Source organism: Vicia villosa, linkage group LG4 (genome assembly GCF_029867415.1).
Source record: "Vicia villosa cultivar HV-30 ecotype Madison, WI linkage group LG4, Vvil1.0, whole genome shotgun sequence".
NCBI classification, from domain to species: domain Eukaryota; kingdom Viridiplantae; phylum Streptophyta; class Magnoliopsida; order Fabales; family Fabaceae; genus Vicia; species Vicia villosa.
Window position 1 is genome coordinate 141954005 of NC_081183.1, and position 25794 is coordinate 141979798.

General features: G+C 41.4%; 2 protein-coding genes and 1 pseudogene across 2 annotated transcripts; 2 read left to right on the forward strand and 1 right to left on the reverse strand.

The window, feature by feature from the left end:
- Positions 1–1854: 1854 nt before the first annotated feature.
- Positions 1855–3892, forward strand: LOC131599814 (heat shock cognate 70 kDa protein-like). The gene is made up of 3 exons (XM_058872066.1): positions 1855–2077; positions 2202–2790; positions 2845–3892. The coding sequence occupies exons 1-3, from the start codon at positions 1855–1857 to the stop codon at positions 3890–3892; spliced, it is 1860 nt and encodes a 619-aa protein (XP_058728049.1).
- Positions 3893–7598: 3706 nt separating this feature from the next.
- On the forward strand, positions 7599–9635 carry LOC131595338 (heat shock cognate 70 kDa protein-like; annotated as a pseudogene).
- A 3823-nt stretch (positions 9636–13458) lies between these two features.
- On the reverse strand, positions 13459–15346 carry LOC131595339 (amino acid permease 1-like). Its single transcript, XM_058867663.1, has 3 exons — positions 14639–15346; positions 14404–14543; positions 13459–14222 (listed from the first exon to the last, which is right to left on the reverse strand). Exons 1-3 carry the CDS (start codon positions 15255–15257, stop codon positions 13578–13580), a joined length of 1404 nt encoding a protein of 467 aa, XP_058723646.1. The 5' UTR covers positions 15258–15346; the 3' UTR covers positions 13459–13577.
- Between the last annotated feature and the right edge of the window lie 10448 nt (positions 15347–25794).

A 25794-nucleotide genomic window follows, 5' to 3' on the forward strand; every position in this document is an offset into this window, starting at 1 on the left:
GTTCACTAAGATGAGAAATATTAGAATAAATTAGGAAGGACTAAGATATAGTATCTTGTTGGCTTGATGCGAATAAATATCTTAATATCATACTTTGGGTGTTTCAAATATATAATTTAGAATTGATGATCTCATAAGTATCAACCATATAATTAACTTTAGACGTCTAAAGAATGGATCTTCGGGTCCATTTTCTTTTTATGAACATATATTACATGATATTCAATATCAATTTTAATAATATATGTGATACTTATACAGGAATTTCTATAAAAAAAAGTTCAGAAAACAAGATCTTAGTCTAATTAGGTGAGAAAATAATTTCACAAACTTTTGGTTGTGAATAGAGACATATGCATGATATTTTAGTCGATGCAACAGTTAATGTCATAAAAACGCAATTTCTCATATTTTTATTTTCTTTTAGAAACACACAAAAATTTAATGGATTGAAGAAACTTCTGGTTCTTCAATACAAATTATTCGCATCATATTATATCCGAGATGACCCAACCGATTTTACCAACGACGCATTTAAGCGTAATTTGTAAACTACTGGTTTACAATGACATGTGCTTAAAGTGTACTAATATAAGTGTAGTCCAAGCCCGAGGGAAAAGTCGGTAGCTTTTCTATTATACATTTTCTGTCCAAATTATGTTGTGTAATACAACGATATTTAATACCTCCAATATAATTTAAAATCAATATAATAGTATCTCATGATTAAACACTTTAATCATACATATGCATATGAACATATTATCATATAATTATAAAAAAATTATCCCTTATAAAATTAAACATATTTAGTCATATAAAATCATATTACTAAAATTATATCGTCATATAATTAATTTATTTTACTATCCTTCAGGGATGATTGACAAGTTCTTCAGGAACTGTATAAATAATTTGTTTTGCTATCCTTCAGGGATGCTTGATAAGTTCTTCAAGAACTATATTAATAATTTGTTTTGCTATCCTTCAAGGATGTTTGATAAGTTCTTCAAGAATTATATAAGCAATTTGTTATAAACAATGATCTAAAAAATATAATCATTCTTCTGGGATACATTAAAATTATGTGTGTCATTCTTCCGGAATGACAATCTTTTAATGAGCATATTACAAGTTATAAAATTTTAGATCGATAAATCAAAAAATCTTTATGAAATCCTTTTGGGATATTTTAGTATTCTTCTTGCAATCCTTCTAGGATGTATGAAAATCACAATTGATATTATCCTAATCAAATAACATATAATAGCTTGAAACTAAATCAAACAAAAAAAACATACCTGGGAGCTTCGTGCTGATAACGTGTTATAAAACTAACTAAAACGATAGAGATCAAAGAGAGGTAGAGAAGAGAAAAGTAAGAGAGAAAGTGGTATTCTATTATCTTCTTCAAATTAGTTCCCTTTACATTGCAAAGTGGTCCTTATATATTTGATTTTAGTAGATTTCAAATATTCCCTATCAATAAAAGAAAATAGAATTTAATTAACAAATATATTTGATTTTAGTAGATTTCAAATATTTATATAACTATGATTCAATTATATAATATTTGTTGATACAATATCCGAAAATATCTATAGCAAGCACATTTATCCAAAAATATCTATAGCAAGCACATTTATTGACATACTAATCAAATCAAATCAAATATTTTTATTTTGTATCAATTTAATTTTATCGTTACTTCTATTATTCAAATCAAATCAACCACTATATATGTCAGTCAGAGTATTTTTCTTTTGGAGAAACCCTATCACTTTTTCTCGAGGAAAGAAACCATATAAACTTTTTTCTTGACACAGGAAACGCTAATATTACAATATCTCTAATATGAGGAGAAAACAGGAAGTACATTGTGCTGTGGGAATAGACCTTGGCACAACTTATTCATGTGTTGCAGTATGGCAAGAACAACATCATCGAGTTGAGATCATTCACAATGATCAAGGCAATAAAATTACACCTTCTTTTGTTGCATTCACAGAAAATCAGAGATTGATCGGTGATGCTGCTAAGAACCAAGCTTCTGCCAACCCTCAAAACACCGTCTTTGGTATAAACTTCTATTCTTTAACTCTTCCAAAATCTAATTACAAACTATTTATAACAAGTTCATGATCTATTTAGAATTCTTAGGATAGTTTAGGGAATCTTATTCATATGTTTATTTTTTTCAGATGCTAAGAGGTTACTTGGTAGGAAATTTAGTGATCCTATTGTTCAAGATGATATTCTTTTATGGCCATTCAAAGTCATTGCTGGTGACAATGACAGACCCATGATTATGGTTAAGTACAAGGATCAAGAAAAGCAACTATATGCCGAAGAAGTATCATCTATGGTACTCACCAAGATGCGAGAAATTGCTGAGAATTATTTAGAATCACCGGTTAAGAATGCAGTTGTTACTGTGCCAGCTTATTTTAATGATTCTCAAAGAAAAGCAACTATTGATGCCGGTGTTATTGCTGGCCTCAATGTTATGAGAGTAATGAATGAGCCCACTGCCGCAGCAATTGCATATGGCCTTGACAAGAGAACTGGTTGTATTGGAGAAAGGAATATTTTAGTGTTTGATCTCGGTGGTGGCACGTTTGATGTTTCTATACTAACTATTAAGGACAGCGTCTTCCAAGTTAAGGCCACCGCCGGAAACACTCACCTCGGTGGAGAAGACTTTGATAACCGAATGGTGAACTACTTTGTACAAGAGTTCAAGAGAAAGAACAAAGTGGATATTAGTGGAAATTCAAGAGCCTTGACGAGGTTGAGAAAGAACAAAGGCGACATTAGTGCGATATACTCAAAAGCTTTGAGGAGGTTGAGAACGGCTTGTGAGAGGGCAAAAAGGTCACTTTCTTTCCTCCTTACCGCCACTATTGAAGTAGATTCTTTATTTCAAGGCATTGACTTTTCTTCATCAATCAATAGAGCCAAGTTTGAGGAAATGAATATGGACCTTTTTAATGAGTGTATGAAGATTTTTGAAAGTTGTCTAATGGATGCCGAGATGGACAAGAGCATGATAGATGATGTTGTCCTTGTTGGTGGATCTTCTAGGATTCCTAAAGTACAGCAGCTATTACAGGAGTTTTTCAATGGGAAGGAGTTGTGCAAAAGCATTAATCCTGATGAGGCCGTGGCTTATGGGGCAGCAGTTCAGGCTGCATTGTTGAGCGAAGGCGTTGAGAACGTTCCAAAATTGGTGCTGCAGGATGTTACACCTTTGTCTCTTGGCAGATCAATAGTTGGAGATATAATGAGTGTGGTTATTCCAAGGAACACTTGCATTCCTGTCAAAAATACACGAGAATATTTTACCCTTGAAGATAACCAATCGTATTCCTTGATTGAGATTTATGAGGGTGAGAGAACAAGAGCCAGTGACAACAATTTTCTTGGTTCTTTTACTCTATCTGGTCACACCCCAGCTCCTCGTGGTCACACTTACGATGTTTGTTTTTCTATAGATGAAAATGGTATTTTGACAGTTTCTGCCACGGAAAGTTCCACCGGCAAAACGAGTGAAATTACAATAACCAATCACAGAGATAGATTGTCAAGTGAGGAAATTAAAAAATTGGTTCAAGAAGCTGAGAATTACCAACTTGAAGACAAGAAATTCCTAAGGAATGCCGCAGCGCTGAATGCATTGGATGACTACATTTGCAAAATGAGAAATGCTTTAATGAAAAAGGATATTAATCTAAAGCTCTCCTGTCAAGAAATTGAGATTATCAAATCTACAATTGCTGTGATTACAAATTTGGTTGATGAGAATAACCAAGAGGTGGAAATAGATGTTCTGGAGGACCATCTAAAGGGACTTCAGATTACCATGGAAGACATTTTACCAAAGGCTATTTAGTTTTCATTTTATTTTTACCCAACTAAGATTTTGAGGTTTTATAATATTTGGGTACAGACATGTTGTTTAAACCATGCCAACAGCAGTGTACATAATCAGTTAGTGGATTTCCTTTGCTTGAGTAGAGAATATCTCTTTTCCAACTCCACTTTACATTATTTATTTATTAAATAATTACTTATTTCACTCTATGTCAATGCATTGTTGTGACAATTTCTTCCCTAATTTTAGCAAGATAAAGTATAGTTAACACTGTAAAAACAATAATTCATGTTCACTTAACTTCAACCAACCTATGTGAAGAGTTAATCTAACTTTCTTAAGATTTGCTACATTGGAATCCAGACCTGATTTTTGGCTTATGAGTCGTGTATGTGTAAGTCTAACCTTCTGTTTTGCTTTACCTATTACCTATTATAAGTAGTGTTCATAGTTATTGGCAATTATATGAGGCCTGGTTTAGCATAAGGACTTATCATAGAAGTACTTATCTATAAGCTATTTCTATAACAAGAGATAAAATAAAGAGAAACCGTATTCATATAAGCTATAAGTTATTTTTCTGAATCTATCTTGGAGAGCTTATAGATATGTCATAAGCCATTTGCATAAGTTCTCCTAAATAGTTTCACTAGTTCTTATGTCAGTAGGTAATCTCTCTCAAAAAAGTTAATCCAAATAGGCGTTAGATGTATGTTATTTACTAGTATTCATGCGTTAGTGACTTGTTCTGGTAGTTGTCAAACAATATAATCTTGTGATAGTTATCCGTTAAGAAAGCAATAGTAATATCAGTGCTTTCGCCAGGTCCAATTGTCGATACAGTTACACTGAATCCTCCATTTGGAACACGAAGAAAGGGTGCAGATTTGGAGTTTCTATCTGCTGCTATGAAGGTTATAAATATTAATATATGACTAATGAAAAGTCCAATAATATTCCTTTGTTTCATTAGGTTGCTTCTCAAGGTGATCAAATTCGAGGAATAAATTTATGGACGAATACAATGACATCCATAGATATGGTTAAGATCTAGTCATGTAGCCGACCCCTCCTAACGAAAGAAAAACTTATGTTGTTTTGTTGAAGTCTATTGTAGAGTTTGAGTTAGCTTTTCACCTAATGGGAGCTCCTAAGTTAAACTAAGTTATACTTTTTCACTCATGAAAAAGGTTCTTATAAAGATGTAGATGTTTATGGAGAAGTTGAATTGAATGGGACAACTTTTAAAAAGTTGAGATGCATAAGCTAATTTCAACTAACGCGTAATATGAAATCAGTCCGTGTTTGGGTTATGTTGTTGTTATTAATATGTTATGATTATTTGTGCATAATTTACCTTTATCTTCATTATTTAAAAATTAAAATAAGAATAGAACATTTTCCTGGTGTATATAGTTGTTGAATTTGAGTGAAATCGTTTGGAGTTATATTGTTGTCTTCTTCAGGCTAAAAATAACTTGTTGTACACATTTTACAGTCATTAACAGATGGCAAATTTCTTGTACTTGATGGGTTTGTTCAGTTGACTGAGAAGGATGAATGTGCTTACCAGGAGATGATAGATAACTCATCTTTGATATGATGATCATTGTGTCGGGTCTCAATTTATATAGTGTCTCATTGTTGAACATAATATTGAACTACCTTTGGTTTCAATTTAAAAAATGCCGGGAAATTGAAATTGCAGATTTAGGTGTTTCCTTTGATATTCAGTGGTTTTGCAGTTGCTTCTTTCTATTCTTTAATATATTTGTAAAAAATAATTGAATCAGTGGCCTAACATGTATCATATTCAAATTAATAGAATCAAATACAAGTGAGAAAGAAACTTCATTAAAATGATCCACACACATAACACATGATTCTAACATATCAAGATTACACAAAATACTTCAACATCAAAACTGCAGTCCCACCCTAGCCTATCAAAAATAATGCAGCAAAAATAATGATTGCACTTGTGAGCAAAAGAAACTACTACATGATTGCACCAACAAGCAAGGAAAAACCGCAGCTAAAGACACAAAAACGTTGCAACAGAACAGAGATTCCTACTTAAAGAAACACATGCCAAACTTGTTTTAAATCGTCCATCCTAATAAAAAAACTAGATGAATAAATGACCTGAAACGCAAATAGAAACAAAAACATGACACCACCAAATGGAGAAAATTAGAAACAACACAGCCAAAACAAAACAGAATAATTTAATACCAAGAATAACGTACCTTGATACCAACTCCTACAAAGAAATCCTCCTTGATAGAATGATTTGATACTAAAATGAATGTCAAGGAAGCTTCTCAAGTTGCACCAACCAACTACACCAATCAATAACATGACTCAGACTTTAAGCTTTGCGTTTCCTGCATCTGGTTCATCTTCCTCACATCATTTTGATCCAAAGCTATCGATTTACAAGAGAACAAATATTTTTTTATGGAATCAACAAGTGGAGGGTGCCATTCTCACTCAAAGAGTGCACAAAGTAGTAGTGAACCCTCAGATTCTCTCTACTATTTCTAAATTCGTGCTTCCTCATGTTCTCTCGTGCAAACATGTGTTTGAAGTTTGGGATAGAATCCACAAGTATTTCAATGCTCACATGAAAGCTTGAGTTTGTCAACTTCGTGTTGAACTAAAATCTACCAAGAAAGGTAATAACCCAATCACTGAATTTGTTCTGCCTGATAACACTATAGCAAATATATTTGATTTGAGTAAATTTCAAATATTTATATAATTATGATTTGGTCAAATTATATTTGTTGAGATACGATGATGTTCGCCGAAAGGACGGTGTCTTCATGTAAGGTTCTGCCATTACTGGTCCTATTAGTAAGGAGTGTGCTAATCTATGGCCTAGGATTGCGGCCATTGTTTGAGTGGAATCCTGGTTCAACTAGCTTATGTTTTTCTTATAGGGTTTAAAGTCTGCCTTAGATTTATTCTATGCCTGACTTTGTCACCATTTTGGTATTCCTTGACTTGTTGCAAGTATACTTTTGAGGATGTTTTGTTTTTGGCTACACAGATATTATTTGTTTTGAAAATTAAAAAAAAAACTATTATTACCAATCATATCTACATGCATTTTGGGCAAATCAATTACATTTTTATTTTATTTTGTATTAATTTAATTATATTGTGTTTTCTTCTTTTTTTTTTATATGCAGGTTATAAACTACCTATACCTACGTCCAAATAAAAAATAAAAGAGAAAAAAAATGCACTTAATTAAATTTTTACACTATCAATCAACCACAATCATATACTACTATTCAATTAAAACACAATTTTAATTTAAAAAAACTAATATGACATAATTTTAATTAAAACCACAATCATAAATTTTATTTTATCATTAAAAGAAAATAGAATTTAATTAACAAATAGATTTGATTTTAGTAGATTTCAAATATTTATATAACTATGATTCAATTAAATTTGTTGATACAATATCCGAAAATATCTATAGCAAGCACATTTATTGACATACAGCTTGGCATTTATTAACATACTAATCTAATCAAATCAAATCAAATATTTTTATTTTGTATCAATTTAATTTTATCGTTACTTGTATTTATCAAATCACTATATATATGTCAGTCAGAGTATTTTTCTTTTGAAGAAACCCTATCACTTTTTTCTTGAGAAAAGAAACCATATCAACTTTTTTCTTGACACAGGAAACCCAAATATGAAAAGAAAACAGGAAGCGCATTGTGCTGTGGGAATAGACCTTGGCACAACTTATTCATGTGTTGCAGTATGGCAAGAACAACACTGTCGAGTGGAGATCATTCACAATGATCAAGGCAATAAAATTACACCTTCTTTTGTTGCATTCACAGAGAATCAGAGATTGATCGGTGATGCTGCTAAGAATCAAGCTTCTGCCAACCCTCAAAACACTGTCTTTGGTATAAACTTCTATTCTTTTACTCTTCCAAAATCTAATTATAAACTATTTATAACAAGTTCATGCATCTATTTACAATTCTCGGGTCAGTGTAGGGAACCTTATTCATATCTTTATTTTTTTCAGATGCTAAGAGGTTACTTGGTAGGAAATTTAGTGATCCTATTGTTCAAGAAGATATTCTTTTATGGCCATTCAAGGTCATTGCTGGTGACAATGACAGACCCATGATTATGGTTAAGTACAAGGATCAAGAAAAGCAACTATATGCCGAAGAAGTATCATCTATGGTACTCACCAAGATGCGAGAGATTGCCGAGAATTATTTAGAATCACCGGTTAAGAATGCAGTTGTAACTGTGCCAGCTTATTTTAATGATTCTCAAAGAAAAGCAACTATAGATGCCGGTGTTATTGCTGGTCTCAATGTTATGAGGGTAATGAATGAACCTACTGCTGCAGCAATTGCATATGGCCTTGACAAGAGAACTCGTTGTATTGAAGAAAGGAATATTTTAGTGTTTGATCTTGGTGGTGGCACGTTTGATGTTTCTATACTGACTATTAAGGACAGCGTCTTCCAAGTTAAGGCCACTGCCGGAAACACTCACCTCGGGGGAGAGGACTTTGATAACAGAATGGTGAACTACTTTGTACAAGAGTTCAACAGAAAGAACAAAGTCGACATTAGTGGGAATTCAAGAGCTTTGACGAGGTTGAGAAAGAACAAAGGAGACATTAGTGCGATATACTCAAAAGCTTTGAGAAGATTGAGAACGGCTTGTGAGAGGGCGAAAAGGTCACTTTCTTTCCTTGTTACAGCCACTATTGAAGTAGATTCTTTATTTCAAGGCATTGACTTTTCTTCATCAATCAATAGAGCCAAGTTTGAGGAAATGAATATGGACCTTTTTAATGAGTGTATGAAGATTGTTGAAAGTTGTCTAATGGATGCTAAGATGGACAAGAGCATGATAGATGATGTTGTCCTTGTTGGCGGATCTTCTAGAATTCCCAAAGTACAGCAGCTATTAGTTTTTCAATGGGAAGGAGTTGTGCAAAAGCATTAATCCTGATGAGGCTGTGGCTTATGGGGCAGCTGTTCAGGCTGCGTTGTTGAGTGAAGGCGTTATGACTGTTCCAGAGTTGGTGCTGCAGGATGTTACACCTTTGTCTCTTGGCAGGTCAACACACGGAGATATCATGGGTGTGGTGATTCCTAGGAACACTTGCATTCCTGTCATGAAGACAAGATCATATTATTCAGTCATAGATAACCAAACCGAGGACTCAATTGAGGTTTATGAGGGTGAGAGAACAAGAGCCAGTGACAACAATTTGCTTGCTATTTTTCGTCTTTCTGGCATTCCCCCAGCTCCTCGCGGCAGCCTTGTCTCAAATGTTTGTTTTGCTATTGACGAAAACGGTATTTTGACTGTTTCAGCTAATAATAATGTTTCTGGAGTTGCGAGCAAGATTAGAATAACCAATCACAGAGATAGGTTGTCAAGTGAGGAAATTAAAAAATTAATTCAAGAAGCTGAGAATTACCAACTTGAAGACAAGAAATTCCTAAGGAAGGCCACAACCATGAATGCATTGGATGACTACATTTACAAAATGAGAAATGCTTTAAAGAAAGAGGATATTAATCAAAAGCTCTCCTGTCAGGAAATTGAGATTATCGAATCTACAATTGCTGTGATTACAAATTTGATTGATGAGAATAACCAAGATGTGGAAATAGATGTTTTGGAGGACAATCTAAAGGGACTTAAGAGTACCATGGAAGACATTTTAGCTAAGACTATTTAGTTTTATTTTATTTTTTCTCAACCAAGATTTTGAGGTTTTATAATATTTTGGTACAGACATGTATAAATAGATGTTTGGGAGGACAATCTAAAGCATGATCCAGTTACTCTTGTTTCCGTTATGATTAGTTTAGATTTTACTTTATTATTAGTTTACAAGTTTCTTTGAGTCTTCTAAAAAATTTAAATCGGCTGCATATAATCAGTTTGCGGATTTCCTTTCCTTGAGTAGAGAATATCAAAGTTTCTTATTAGAAGATGTTCCCGCCAACCTTGATTATCTAAGCTTGTCTTTTAGATAAATTTCACACTTAGGAACTACTTTTCACATAACACTTAATATCGTCAGTAGTAGCAGCTGAAACACAATTCTATATGCAACTTTATTATAAGTATTAAGTTATTATTGAATGCAAACTATGAAGTTCAATGACTTGAGTGATTAATGGACGCAACGTGAATGTAAGGAAGGACATATTTTTCAATTTAAAACCAACCAAAAAATTGTAATACAAATTTTATGAATCACAAGAATGTCTCCATTTAATCTTCAATAAGATGAATGAAAGAAATATGGATCTCATAGTTAAGACTCTGATGTTTTGAATTAGCAAGACACTAATTTCTCTAAAAACAACTTAAAAATATTTAAAAAATAGTGACACCATCAAAACTATAAAAAAATAGAGATGAAGTTGATTGTAGTAGCTCTTTGAATCCCTACAAGGTTGGTTTTGGGATAGGAGTAGGAAGATATGCTTCAAGTTATTCCCAAAGAACCTTCAAAGCTATGAAAAATTCCGAAACTGAATGAAGGTTAGTAATGTCTTAGTAATGCTTGCATGACCACACTACAACACGCGTGGGCTTTAAAAGCGTTTTTTTTGGGCTTTAAAAGCGCTTTTTTTGGGCTTTAAAAGCGCTGTGAAAGCCAGCGCTGGCGTAGGTAACAAAAGCGCTTTTGAAAGTGCTCTGGTAGACTCCCCCTATAAGAGCGCTTTTCTGGAAAAAGCGCTCTGGTAGACCCCCCTATAAGAGCTCTTTCCTGGAAAAAGCGCTCTCGTAGGGTGGCCTATGAGAGCGCTTTTTCTGGAAAAGCGCTTTTGTAGGTGTCTATTATTTTTATAATTTTTTTATTATTTCTAAACTTGCACTTTTGGCAGCAATATTTCAGAACCTGTAATTTACTATTTTTTGGCAGTATTTTTTCATGAACCTATAATTTATCATTTCTAATCGATATATACCATTATAATCGATATCGATTATATACAAAAAAAGTATTATATTATATACCATTAATGTAAATCAAAATACATATATACATATTTCTAAACCAAAACAACTAAACCAATTCACATATTTCTAAACCAAAACAACTAAATGGGAAACAACTTCCGAGTTCTTATGCAACCAATGTACGCTTCCTGTATTATCTGGAGCTATGTTGTATTGATGCTTTAGTGGAGAACCAGTAGTCACCTGAGCTATGTTGTATTGTGTCACAGAATATGAATCAAGTAACTGTACCCCGAAGGATCCTGCCACAGAAGACTTCGGGGTACAATTACTTGATTCATATTCTGTGGAACATAATCGGCAGGGGCACATTGTGTTCTATCCTTTACCAGTCCATCCACTGTTTGAAGCTCAACCTACAATAGAAAAACGTGATTATTACTAACTACATATAGAAAATCTTGAATCATGTAAAAGTTGATGAAACAGATATAGCAGAAAAGAAAATTAAACCTGCAAACGCTGCTCTGTAGCTCTGGTTGTGCCTCTTAGCACACCCAGTTCATGTTTCAGCACGTGAATTGCTTCACTTACATGGAGCCCTTGTAGGTCTATCATTCTCGCATGCCCTCTACCATTAACTTGCATCTTTGGACCAACTGGATTCCTGAAAAATCATAGAGTTGTACAGTGCTGGAGAAGATTATAACTCCTACATCAACATCACACAAAATTCCAAGCTGCTTCGCCTTCTTCAACAAACTGTTTCTCCGCTTCGAAAACGTAACTTGCCTACTCATAGAATTATCAATCATCCTTATCACGATATTTCCTCTCCCCATTCAAATAAACCCTAACGAACCAGAAAAACACAGATCAAACGAATCAGAACTTCAATTTCATCACCAAAACCAAAAAGCACGAAAATCAAAAGTATAAACATGAAAAACGTAGATCCTGAAAAACTGTAATGAATATTGCAGTTTCATTGTTGCGGTTCAATACAGATATGAGAGAAGACGAATATGGAGGAAAATTGGATCAAGTTTCGGAGAGAGAAAGAAAATCTAGAGAGAGTGAGAGAGAGAAGCGCTTACTGGTTAAACCCTAACCTGAACAGAGAAGAGACGGTTGAAGGCTGGAGATGGAGTGAGGAAGGCGGCGGAGTCGGTTGAAGGCTGGAGAGGGAGTGAGGACGGCGGCAGTGAGGGAGTCACGACGGAGAGGAGACGGTTGCTGGAGGGAGGGAGTTTGAAGACGGAGCAACGAAAGAAAGAAGAAGGTTCGCGTGTTTTGGATCTGAAACAAAACGCGTGTGTTTGTAAAATATAATTTTTTAAATGGGCTACCAGAGCGCTTTTCAAAAGCGCTTTAATAACACCCCCTACCAGAGCGCTTTTTAAAAGCGCTCTCATACCCCCCCCTACCAGAGCGCTTTTTGAAAGCGCTCTCATACCCCCCCCTACCAGAGCGCTTTTTTTGCATCATTGTCCCTTGTTTATTAATTTTGTTTTTAGCGAACCATACGAGAGCGCTTTTGCTAAAAGCGCTTTAGTAGCTGCGCTGCTACAGCTTAAATTTGGCGTAGTGCCATCTATAGGAGAGCTAAGATATTCATACAATATGGTCTGAATGATATTGTTATCTACAGGAATCACTAGTGTTCCTTTCCAAACAGTAAACCAACTCACCACATATTGGATACCTTCCTCAGTTTCCTTGAATTGTGTTATCGAACCAGGCTAGCACAAACATCCTAGATAGAGCATTTGTTGCTAGATTATCTTAACTAGGCTTATACTCAATATTAAAGTCATAACCTAAGAATTTGTGCAACCATACTTGTTGTCCAGGTTTCTGATATTACTGGTCCATTAGACTCTACTAGCTCTTCTGATCAACTCTAAAAGTAAACTTATTACTCCAATTTAGCAGATAATGTCTGAAATTTGCCAAGGCTTCATTAATAGCAAGCAATTATCATATATAAGTTGATTGCTGTTGCATTCTTGGAGCCAATATCTTTGAAAAATAAGCAATATAAGGCACCCTTTTTATCTCATTACATCTCCTATCCCAAATTTCTGATGCATTAGTCTCCAAGATAAGAGGTTGGGAAAAATCAAGTAAGGCTAGAACTGGTGCAATAGTCATAACTTGTTTGAGCTTCTAGAATGATTCTTCTGCTTCATTACTCCACTTGAATTGAAAAACACTCTGCAATAGACTTAGTGTTATTCAATATTCTGAGATGGTGTAACTGAGCCTGTGTGGCTGACTTGGCTCCTTCTCCTTGTAGCGTGAGGAACTTGCCTTGGTGGAAAATTTTGAGTGTCAATGCTGCATAATCTGCCACATGAAGTCCCAAATCTGCTAACCATGTTGATCCTACTATAATGTTTGCCCATGAGATTGGCAATAAGTACAGAAGTACCATAATATCTTCTCCTTGCACATTTAGTGGCAGATTCTATATCTTGCCTTCTACATTCATCATTCGTCTGTTTCCATCACAACTCTAAGGTTATTAGCTAGTTCAATTGCTAATTTGAAAGTTTCAGCTTATAATAATCAGTGAGTATTAATTAAAATGATACTAAGGATTATTTGATAAGTACAATAAAATTTGAAGTTCCTATCTTGATATTACAATATATTAAAAGAAGGCCTGCAAATTTAGGCTTTCATTACACTAACAAAGATACTATTGTTTGTAAGCAAAAATCTTGTATTTGTGGAGATTTTGACTAATTTCATGAACCGAAGCAACTGTGGCTGCCACTGAAACAAGCAAAAATATGCAGTTCAAACTTTGGAGCAAGTACCACTTGAGTGACAATTTTCTTATACGATTTTGTGCAATGTGCATTTGTATAGGGAAGATCACAACTAAAGGCCCAAACCCAACTGCTCCAAGTAGAGAAAGAAACTGATTGAAAAAAGGCATTGCCATGGCAAGGGTGGTCGCAAATATCACAAATATTGTCCTCCAAGTTAGTCTAAACAAATTCAAATCAATTGTTGCATTGCCTAAACTAATTGGATATTCCTTGTTTATGAAACTTGATTTAGGCCATATAGTGCTAGCACTCATTTCAATAAAACGAAAGAATGGTTGACCCAACACTTGATATGCTCCAACCACATGGATTACGACGAATATGTCTCCAAGTGCAACCAACCAATATGGCTCGTAAAATGCAACAAAAATGTTTCCTGGTGTGTGGTCACCAAAAGCGGCGTAGCCAAGACAACTACATAGTAGGAATATCATTGTCATTGCCGATACTCCTATCACATTAACCCTTTTCATTTGTCGATTTTCGGGTGGATGCGACTTTAATGTGTCCTAAAACAAAAATAATACGTTGTTAAAGATATACTATTCGTTGTTAAAGATTCTCCATATTCACGCATTCAGTGTATTAACTGTAATCTCATCAAGATTACATAGAATGCGTCAGTGCGAGAGAATCTCAATGCAGGGAATCCAAATTTCATAACTCAATCTGAATAATGATTTTCTTTACCATTATGTCGTAAATCACAGTAGCATAAGTGCAAGCAAGTGCGATGTTTCCCATTGAACTGCACATCCTCATCACTTTATCTTCAAGAGATAGTTCCGGTCCTACATTGATTCCGGTTATGCTTGTTGGTGCCCATTTTCCTATTGTTATCCATCACTTAATCAAACACAAAACTATGAACTCAAATCCTTTGCAACATTATCCAATCAGTACTATACATATATAAACAAAATACCTGAGATTATACGCGAAAGACAAAGAGCAATCGCGATGAACACATAACCAAACGAGGTAATAGCAGCAATCGTCGAAAGCCAAGTCAATTCATGAAAGTTAGGAATCTGAGACAAGAACATCTGCAATATCCCAAAACCAATCATGTAGGGATTCAAAGAGCTACTACAATCAACCCCATCTCCTTTTCTATGAACACAAACAATCTTCTCCACAGCTGCCAAACTTATCGACGAAGTTATCGTATAACCGACCGTAATTCCAGCAAGTTTAGCATACAAAATCGATCCACAAACCACATGCATGTTCCCACCTAAGTAAACCTTCACAGCTTGCATGTAAGTATAGTTTCTTTTTCCAGTGATTGGATCAGGAAACCTATAGCAATCAGCCATAAGGCCATAGGTAAAAACAGAAATGAATGAAAAGATGAACAAACTTGCAATTCCAAGTATCCATCCTAGTTGAGCCATGGCCCATGATAGAGCTAAAACTCCTGCTCCAATTACTACTGTTATTATGTGTGTTGTTGCTGTTGTTACATTTCCTGTTCTTTTGATTCTGCCATCATCATCGAGTTCTAGTTCCATAAGATGGGAGTTTAATTGATCAGCATCCATCAATGTTTTTTTCGTATCTTTATTATTGTACAATGATTGTTATCAATTTAAGGAAATTTCCCTCAAAGAAAATTGAGTTGTTGTCAATTTTCCTAAGTAAAACATAATCATGAACTGTTACCAAAAAAACAGGTTGTATCTTGTTATAAACCAAGTCTAGATACATTAGTTTTTTAGATATTTTTATATATGATTCTTTGATTATAATTCATTCTAAACAGAGTATTTGTTAGATTTTCCAAGTAATGATTTGACTTTTGAAAGAAAAAATCAAATTATATTTCTTTAGAGACAATATTGATATATTTTAAATTATTAATTCAAATTACTTAATTTGTTTAATTTTCTTTATTATTTACACACTATAATCTATAAGAAATATAGATATTATAAGATAAATAATACACGTTTATTTTTAATATAGTTTTATTTTCATAATCATATAGCATATTTATCTGTAAAAAAAAAGTTAAAATGATATGATTAGTATTTGTACTTGTCAAATAAAATAGATTGTTGCTGCTATATTGATACTCATTTTGACATATACACCGTATTTATATACGATATAGTCCAACTTTTCCATTATTTTATTATTTGCATGTGCCTTTGATCGTACCTGATCAGAAGAATCGTCAAGGCGCAATGTCTGGCTTGAAGAGCAAGATGGGGGGGGGGGGGTACCTGCAAGGTTCTCCGATGCTTAAGTCAGTAGCTATCAGAGAATGAGGTTTAGAGTTAAGAATAGAATACCTGACCCTCTAGTGAAAGAGGGTATTTATAGCCCCCAGCGCTGGGCCAAGGTTCCCTAATTGGGCCAAATCCAACTGGAGGCCCACGTGCTAGGGAACTGCCAGAACGTCCCATGCTAGGGCTGAGTCAGCAGGAGACTCACGTTCTGGATGCACATGGCGTAGGGTTCGGAGATGGTTGACCGAATCCTTCGCTGAGACGTGACGCGTGGTCTTCGTGCGTGGATAACTCCTTGACGGTTATCTAGTAAGTGGGCCCAAAGGTTTGGGCCTGCTCGGCCAGGGTCTTCGCGACGGGCAGCCCCTATCTGTTGTCCAGTAATTGGGCCCAAGGGAAGTGGGCCTGCTCGGCTGGTAATCAAGGGTTGGGCCTGCTCGGCCCAGACCAGAACAGGAGCCCCCCAAGTCATTAGCCTAATAAGGGTGATGACTTTAACGAGGAGGTTTAGCCGAGCACGGGCAACGGTTCCAAATCATGGGCTCCTCGAGGGCTTAGGTCGGTTGCCAGTTGTCTTTGGTTTTTAACCTTATTGGTTGTCACTCGTTAGCGTGATTGACAGGTGTCAGCTGTACAGGCTGTAATCATTATTGCGCCGTTTCTAGGGATGAAAGTAGACGGCGTCTTTTGGAGTTCTCAAGATCTTTGGGACGCGTGGCAGCTTTTCGTGGAGGGAGCCGTCTTTGGGGTGTAGGCAATGATGGCGTCTCCTAGGCTGCCTAGGCCATCATGACACCCTTTGGCCTTCTTTCCCTATATAAGGAGTGAGGAGGTCACTCATTTAGCACTTAACATTTCCCAAGCCTTCAAGATCCGCTCACTGCTCTCCTCCTCGTCTCGTTCATATCTTCTTCGCTTTCTCCAAGTAAGTTCTTCGTCTCCTTCATGTTTTTATTTAAGTTTTATGTATTAGTTTTGAGTGAGGCGAGCATGATTGATGAGCGTGACGAGAAAGGTTTATTAATTAGCCGAGTAAACCTAGAAGATAAACCGTTTTTCTCGTGCGTTTGCCGAGTGAGTTTTGAGTGAATGGAGTTAGAACGTTTGAATGAGACGTCCAGCTTTTAGGATTACTAGAGAGTAGTATGAAGGCCACGAGCGGTGGAGGTTGCACGTCTCGGTGAGGGCATGAGTTTGCCGACTTCCGCTGCGTGCGGCGTATATGCTCTGAGGACACTTTAGCTCGTCGGCCATTTGACGATTGGGGGAGTTTTCCCCGTCCCTTTTCCTCGCCCTTTCACTTGATTTGCGGTGGAAGGGTGGATTTGACCAGTCGAATTCACGGTTTCCTCTGCTTTTCAGGTAAATGGCCGACGAGAACAAGGATGATGTCGTCTTCGACATTTCAGATGGGGAGGAAGCTGTTGGCGCGCAAGAGGACGCTCCCGTCGTAGAGACCTCCCCTAGGGCACTTGAAGAATGGGTGGCCGTTGCTCCGAGGATGATTGCATCGCGCTTCACGAGTCATCCCAAGGAAGCCTTTAACGTCATCGAGGACCTTGACCAAGATGAGTAGCCTTCTTGGGGCGCCTTTGTGCCCAAATCTCACCAGAGGATCTGCTCGCAATTTCCCGGCCCCCGTTTCGCAATGTATGAGTTCGTCCTTAAGGAGGCTGGTCTCCGTCTCCCCTTCACTCATTTGCAACGGAGTGTCTTCAGTTGGTTGCGCCTCTGCCCGTCTCAGCTTCATCCCAACGCTTTAGCGTTCTTAAGGGCCTTTGAGATCGTGTGCGGGTACTTGGAGGTCGAAGCGACTCTGCCCCTTTTCTTCAGAATTTTTCATTTGCAGAGGTTGCGTGATCGGGACGGCAAGTGGAGTTGGGTGTCGTTTAAGCAGCCGAAGAAGCTGTTCGCCATTTACCAGGACTCTGTCAAGCATTTTAAGAGTCGGTATTTTATAATTAAGCCGCTCACTCCTGATGCCGAGAATCATTTGTTCGAGGAGCGCGAGTATATTGAGGATGGGGTGAGGAGAGTGGGCCCAGCTGCTCGGTTCCCGTTAGAGTGGCAACCTGACCATTTTGAGCGTGGGACTGACTATTACATCTTCCGGGACGAGGATCTCAATGAGCGCGATACAGGGGGGTATCAGCGGCTCGCTTCTTTTGTGGACGGGTTTAGACCGGCAATATGTACATATCCCAACGGGGATCCTCTATCCGAGGAGGATGGAGGCCCTATGCTGGAGCCTCGGCACATCAACACCAAAGCTGTCCTCGAGTGCGGAAGTTACGGGGACGCTATGATTTTGTTAGGTGAGATAACTATTATTTGTTCAAACAACACCTTTTTGGTTCTAACTCTTTGTTTTGCAGGAAAAATGGCCGACTTGCACGACAAAGTTACGAAGATGCGGGCCAAGACAAGGGGGCCGCCAAAGTGTCTGGGAAACGATCGCGGGTCGAGGAGGTCAAGGCGGCTGCCGCGAGTGTCCCTGACAGCGGCTCTCCTTCGTCAGTCGGGACGACCTCGCGTGGTTCTCCAGCCGGAAAGAAACAAAAGAATGACGGGACCGGGGAGCTTCGTCCTCTTATCATTGACAACCCCTCCGAGGAGGACATTGTGCTGCCTTCTTGTACTCTGCATAGGGGAATCTTCTCAAAGAAAAATGTTCTCCTCGAGCGCGAGGAGGTGAGGCACATCGTCAGGCGGGACAGGGTGGCTCGAGACAAGGATTTGTCCGAGGACCTCGAAGGGATGATGAGGGTGGCCGCCTTGGCCTTGGCTCTTAACGCTCAGAAAGTCTGTCCTCAGAAGGACTACGATGCTCTCCAGATCAAGTACGATGAGCTGGAGCACGAGTTCGAAAAGTACAAGGACAAGTATGAGGTCCAGAGCGGCATAGTGGAGGATCTCGTTAAAGAGCGTAACAAGGTTGCGGACTTGGAGGCCGAGGGAAAAAGGCTCCGCGAGAGAATTGCTGAGTTGGAGAGGGCTCATCTCCCTGCTGCCGAGGAAGATGAGGACGAGAAAGCCTTGGTGACGCGTTCTCAGCTTCTGGGCAAGGTGAAGGAGCTGGAGATCGACTGCGTCGCTACCTTGGGGGTCGGTTTTAAAGCTGCGGTGGATCAGCTGAAAGTCCTCAACCCGCGTCTGGTGACGAAGGGCATTGGCCAATACCATAAGGTCGTGGACGGGCGAATTGAACCAAACCCGGAGTTCGAGGACTGGGAAGATGAGGAGGAACCCCAGGGCGAGGACGACGGTGCCGAGGACGAAGATGGCGATGTTTGACCAGTCTTTTATTATTGTGGCCTGCGTGCCGATGTTTTATGGCCTGTGTGCCAATATTTTGTGGCCTGCATGCCAAGGTAGCTAGTTGGGCGATGCCCGGATAATTTTTGTAATATTTGGATATCTCCGGCCAATTTGGTCGGTTTTTAATATTCCGTTTTATGCTCCAATGTTTATTTGTGCTTATCTGATCTATGCTTTGTGTTTATGCTCGAATTATGTTTGTGCTCGACCGAGGTTTTATGGCCCGGGCGTGTGGGGAACGGTCCGGGTGCGCAGAGCAGGTGTGCGCTATAAGCGAGCTCGAGGCCGCGGTCGGGGCCAGGTGCTCGCGGCGTGAACGATCCCATCGCGAGCTGGGGTTCTGCCGTGCAGGTACTTCCGCGGAGGGTCTGCGTGTAAGGCCCACCGCGTAGTCGGCTTTGCCTCCTGGTAGGGTTATCCGACTGAAGCTGTCGTGGAGCATACGCGCTTGTACCGTGGCGCGAGTCCTCGCCCAGCTTTCCTCGTGTTCGTCACGAGCGGCCGGGTAGCGTTAGGTTGTTTCTAACTGTAGTAGCGTCTGAGTTTTTCAGCATTCCAAGGTCGAGCTAGTTTTTCGCCGAGAAGGTTCTCGAGGTAATACGCACCGTTTTCGGTTTTATCGTACACTCGGTACGGACCTTCCCAGTTTGGGGCTAGTTTGCCTTCGCGTGAATCTTTCATGTTCCTACGGAGCACTAAGTCTCCGACTTCGAAGGAGCGCTTGATAACTTTGGTGTCATGTCTTAACGCTATTTGTTGTTTCAATTTCGCTTCTCGCAGGGAGGATCCTGTTCGAATCTTCTCGACCATGTCGAGCTCTTCTCTCATGGCTTCGTCGTTGAGTTCTTCCTCAAGAGGTGACTCAGTCCGACGAGATGGTTCTCGGATCTCCACGGGGATCACGGCTTCGGTGCCATAGGTTAGCCTGAATGGTGTTTCGCCCGTGGTTGAATGTGGGGTCGTCCTGTATGCCCAGAGGACGCTGTGTAGCTCTTCGACCCAAGCTTTTTTCGCTTCACCCAACCTTCTCTTCAATCCACGGAGAATGACCCGGTTGGCGGCTTCAGCCTGTCCGTTGGTTTGGGGGTGCTCGACCGAAGTGAAGTGCTGCTTTGTCCCGAGTTTGGCCACGAATTCCTGGAATTTTCTGTCCGTGAACTGGGTGCCGTTGTCGGTTATTATCGCCTGTGGTACCCCGAATCGAGCGAGTATGTTCCTCTTGTAAAATCGGAGTACGTTTTGGGATGTGATTTTAGCGAGCGCTTCAGCTTCTATCCATTTTGTGAAGTAATCTACAGCGACCACCAGGTATTTGTTTTGGTAGGAGCCGACCGGGAAAGGTCCGAGGAGGTCCATTCCCCACGTAGAGAAAGGCCAAGGTGAGGAGAGAGATTTGAGCTCGTTTGGTGGTGCCAGGTGCATGTCGGCGTGACGCTGGCATTTGTCGCATTTCTTGACGTACTCTTTGGCGTCCTGCTGCATGGTCGGCCAATAATAGCCGGCTCTGAGGGCTTTCCTAGCTAGTGACCGTCCACAGAGGTGCTGGCCGTTGATTCCACCATGGAGTTCCTGGAGTACCTCTAGCGCTTGCGAGGCATCGATGCATTTAAGGAGGGGGATGGAGAAACCTCGTCGGTACAGCTTGTTTTCGAGGATAGTGTATGAGCACGCTCGTCTCTTAATTGTTGAGGCTTCTTTCGCGTCGGCGGGGAGCTCGTCTTTTGTGAGGAAGTTGTACACTGGGGTCATCCAGCATTGGTCGTCCCCGATGGCGAATATCTGTAGAGCTCGCGCGTTTTCGCCTACACTTGGCCTGGGCAGAATTTCTTGGATAACCGATTTATTTCCCCCTTTCTTTCTCGTGCTCGCAAGTTTGGACAGTATGTCGGCGCGCGAGTTGTGTTCTCGGGGGATATGCTCGACTTCCGCTTTGGCGAATTTTTTCATCTTATCTCTGACGAGCGTGAGATATTCGGCGAGTACGTCGTTTTTGGCTTGGTATTCGCCGCTGATATGAGATGCGACGAGTTGGGAATCAGTGTAGATCTTGACCTCTCGTGCCCCTATGTCCTCGGCGAGTCTCAGTCCCGCGAGGAGGGCTTCATACTCGGCCTGGTTGTTCGACGTGTTGAAGGAGAGGACTAAAGATACTTCTATGATAAGACCTTCGCCGTTTTCCAAGATAATGCCTGCCCCGCTGCCCGAGCTGCTTGAGGCGCCATCTACGTAGATGGTCCACTTGTCTTTAGTTGCGTTGGGTGAGTCGGCGATAGAGGTCATTTCGGCTACGAAGTCCGCCAGCGCCTGAGCTTTTAACGCCTTCCTGCTCTCATACTGTACGTCGAATTCCGAAAGCTCGAGGGACCATCTTAACATTCTGCCGGCCATGTCTGGTCGGCTGAGGAGTTGTTTGATGGGTTGATCCGTCCGAACGAAGATTGTGTGAGCGAGGAAGTAGTATCGTAGCCTCCTGGCCGCTATTACTAGGGCCATGGCGACTTTCTCGATCTGTTGGTATCGTACCTCGGGTCCCTGTAGGGCTTTGCTGGTAAAATACACAGGTTTTTGCCCGTCTACGGTTTCTCGGATCAAAGCCGCGCTGACTGCCTCGTTTGAGACGGCCAGGTAAAGGTACAGAGGCTCGTTGTCGTCGGGTCGAGAAAGGACGGGCGGCGAGGAAAGCACTTGTTTGAGGTGTGCTAGTGCTTGCTCGCACTCCTCGGACCACTCAAAGGTTGCTTCTTTGCGTAGCAGTTTAAAGAAAGGGAGGGCGTGCTGGGCGGATTTCGCGACGAAACGTGATAGCGCAGTGCGCATCCCGTTTAATACTTGGATGGATTTTTTATTGTTGGGAGTAGGGAGCTCGGAGAACGCTCGGCATTTATCCGGGTTGGCTTCTATTCCCCGTTCGGTCAGATAGAAACCGAGGAATTTTCCTGCTCGAACGCCGAAGGTGCATTTCTCCGGATTGAAGCGCATCTTACAGGATCTGGCCCGCTCGAATACGCGCTCGAGATGGGAGGTGTGGTCGGTGTCCCCTCGAGACTTGACGATCATATCGTCCATGTACACCTCGAGGGTGTCGCCGATCTCCCCTCGGAACACTTTGTTCATCATCCGTTGATACGTGGAGCCCGCGTTTTTGAGGCCGAAGGGCATTACGTTGTAGTAGTAATTGCCCGACTCGGTCATGAATGCCGTGTACTGCTTGTCGCTCCTCGCCATCGGGATCTGGTTGTAACCTGAATAAGCATCCATAAAAGATAATAATTTATAGCCGGCCGAGTTGTCGACCAGTCTATCAATGTTTGGTAACGGATAGGCGTCTTTTGGACATGCCCGGTTAACATCAGTATAATCAACACACATTCTCCATTTTCCATTAGATTTCTTAACAAGTACAACGTTTGAGAGCCAAGTTGAATACTTGGCCTCGGAAATAAAATTTGCCTCTAAGAGGTCTTTTACAGCTTTCTCGGCAGCCTCCGCTTTCTCGGGAGACTGCCGACGCCTACGTTGAACTACGGCCTTTGCGGCTGGATTGATGGAGAGGTGGTGGCAGGCGACCTCAGGGTCGAGTCCGGGCATTTCCGCGGCGCTCCAGGCGAACAGATCAGCATTGGCTCGAAGGCAGGCTATGAGCTGCTTCCTCCGAAGGTCTGGGATCTCTTTACCGATTTTCACTGCTTTGTCAGGGTTTTCGCCCAAGGGGACCAGCTCGAAATCTCCGTCCGGAACTGGTCGGAAGGGGTGAGGTGACTTCGACCTCGACTCTTCCCCAGTCTTTTGTTCTTCTTCTGCAAACCGGGCGTCCAGGTCGACTGAGCTGACGTTGGTTGTCTGATGCTGGTCTCCTCGAGGATGCTTGTCTTCGGCCCTTGGCTTTTTGTTGGAGCTGGTCGGCGGAGCGATCAGTTCTAATCCTTTGACGGAGGCGTCGAAGATTCTTCTGGCTGCTTCAATATCGGCGTTGATGGTGGCCACTCGTCCGGTCCTCGTGTAGAACTTCATCTTCAGGTGGACAGTGGAGGGTATGGCGGTCAGTTCGGCCAGAGTGGGGCGTCCGATGATGCAGTTGTACAGGGTTTTGCAGTCGATCACCAAGAACCTAGTTTTGACTTGCCTAGAAGCCTCCCCTTCTCCGAAGGTGACAATCAGCTCGACGTAACCCCATGGTTTAGTGGTAGCTCCGTTGAAGCCTTGAAGGTCTGAACCCACGTAGGGAGTGAGGTGTGAGTCGTCCAGCTGAAGTGTCCGGAAGAGATGGGAGTACATGATGTCGACCAAGCTGCCTTCATCGACTAGGACCCATCGAACATCGAAGTTCGCCATTCTTGCTCGGACGAGCAGAGGAATTGTGGCGTTTGGAGCTCCGCCGGGTAGTTCTTCCAGGTAGAAAGTGATTGGTTCAGATTTCCCTCGGAACTTTCTCAGTGTGGGGCCGAGGTCTGCGTTGGCGCTGAGCAGCTCATCGAACTTTCTCTTCACTGAACTGATGGTGAGAGGGCCCGGATCTCCGCCGTTGGAGACGACCATGGTGAATGGGAATCCTTCCCATTTGCTGAGTGCGGCAGGTGCCCCGACCGATGGTATGAAATCTTCAGGTCGGGTCACTGACAGGGCTACTTGTAGGGGCCTGTTGTCCGGCGAATTCCCTTCGTCAGAGTTTCTGTGGTCGTCCCTTCGGGAAGGTTCCCCTTTCTGTGTGTATTTTGAAAGGCGACCTTCCTTGATCAGTGTTTCAATAACGTCCTTGAGGTGAATGCAATCCTCGGTCATATGTCCATGGCTCCTGTGGTATTTGCAGTACTTGGACTTGTCAGCTCCTGGCCTCGCGGGGTTTGACTTCGGGGGTCTGATGTTCGACTTTTTGAAGTCAGTGTTTTGGCATTCGGCTAGGATCCTTTCCCGTGAGGCGTTCAGCGGGGTATATTCGTTGAAACGACCAGAAGGTCCCCGGCGTTCTTTGATGTCGAGAGACCTGTCGTCTTTCCTTCTCTCGTGCCCGCGCCTCGAAGTTGAGGGCTCATGGTTTGAACTGCGAGCGGCGTCGTTGTCCCGTGACGCTCTCGTGGTAGCAGCCTCTGCTTCCTCATATCTGATGAAGGCCTGAGCCTTGCGAAGGAGGGCGTTCATGGAGTGGACCTCCTCAATCTTGATGGCCTTTTTGAAGTCGCTTCCGGGGAGGAGCCCTCGTTCGAGTAGGTACCTCTTCATGTAGTCCGCGGTCTGCACTTGGACATCTTCTTTGTTGAACCTGTCGAGGTAGTCTCTCAAAGATTCGTTGGTACCTTGGATTACTGCCTCAAGATTTGCTTCTGATTTCGGTTGCCGACGAGACGCGGTGAAGTGGCTTAGGAAAAGATCCTTCAGTTCAGTCCAGGAGTGGATGGAGTTAGGGGGCAGATTCCTGTACCAATTCATCGCGCCTTTCCTTAGTGTGGTCGGAAAGATGCGGCATTTGATGGATCCTCGTACCACATGGTAGTCCATGACAGCTTCGATGCTCCTTATGTGGTCATCGGGGTCGGTGGTCCCGTCATAGTGGTCCAAGGCTGGTGGGTTTTCCATCCCCCGGGGAAGACGAACACGCCGGATTTGCTCGGACAGGGGACTGCGGAAATCCTCTTCGTCGCTAGGTTCAGGGGAGTTTGAATGTCTGCCCCGCTGGGACTTAGTGCGTGCTTTGCCCGAGATTTTGCGGTTGTCTTTTGGAGAATGCTCGCGGACTTTCTGCACGGCTTTGGAGGGGCCTCGGTGCTCCTGCTCGGGTGAGAGACTCTTGGCTTCAGTGGTTTCAGGTTTCTGATTCTTCCGAGTCTTTCGAGGTGGAGAGCGGGAATAAGACCGCTGGACTGCGCTTGCGACTTCTCCTCGGGGGAGACCGCGAAGAGGAATAGGAACGTGACCGATGGCGTCTCCGTTGGGGGGAGCGATATCGTCGCTTCCTTTCCAGGTCGTGGATGCGGTCGCCCTGTTGGCGGATGAGGCGGTTGGTCTTCTGCAGCTCTTTGAGTAGGAGAATGGCAGTCGGGTCAGCGCCCTCGGGAATGTTGATCTGTTCCTCCTCGTCCGGGCTACGGCTTCTTCGTCTGCCAGAGGTGTGGGTGAACGAGGAAGCGGGTTGCCCGTCTCGGGTATCAGTTTCATTCATCACTTGGAGCTGGTCTGGTTCAGTCTGGGGCCGGGTCTGCCCGTCTTCCCCGTTCTGAACTTGTTCTTCAGGATGGGTTTGTTCGACGTTCTGGACTTGTTGAAGGCCGTGCACATGTTGAATGTGCTGAATCTGTTGCCTCTGTCCGGAAAAAGCACGTTCCTGCCGACGGCGGTTCGTCAGTTCGCGGCTGGAATCTTCAATCAGTTGTTCCAGGACAAAGGGATCAGGACTAGGTGTGTTGTTGTTGGCCATGACGATGGTGAAAGGTTATGCTTTGATCTTTGTTAAAGAAGGGGGAGCAAGGTTCCCACAGACGGCGCCACTGATCGTACCTGATCAGAAGAATCGTCAAGGCGCAATGTCTGGCTTGAA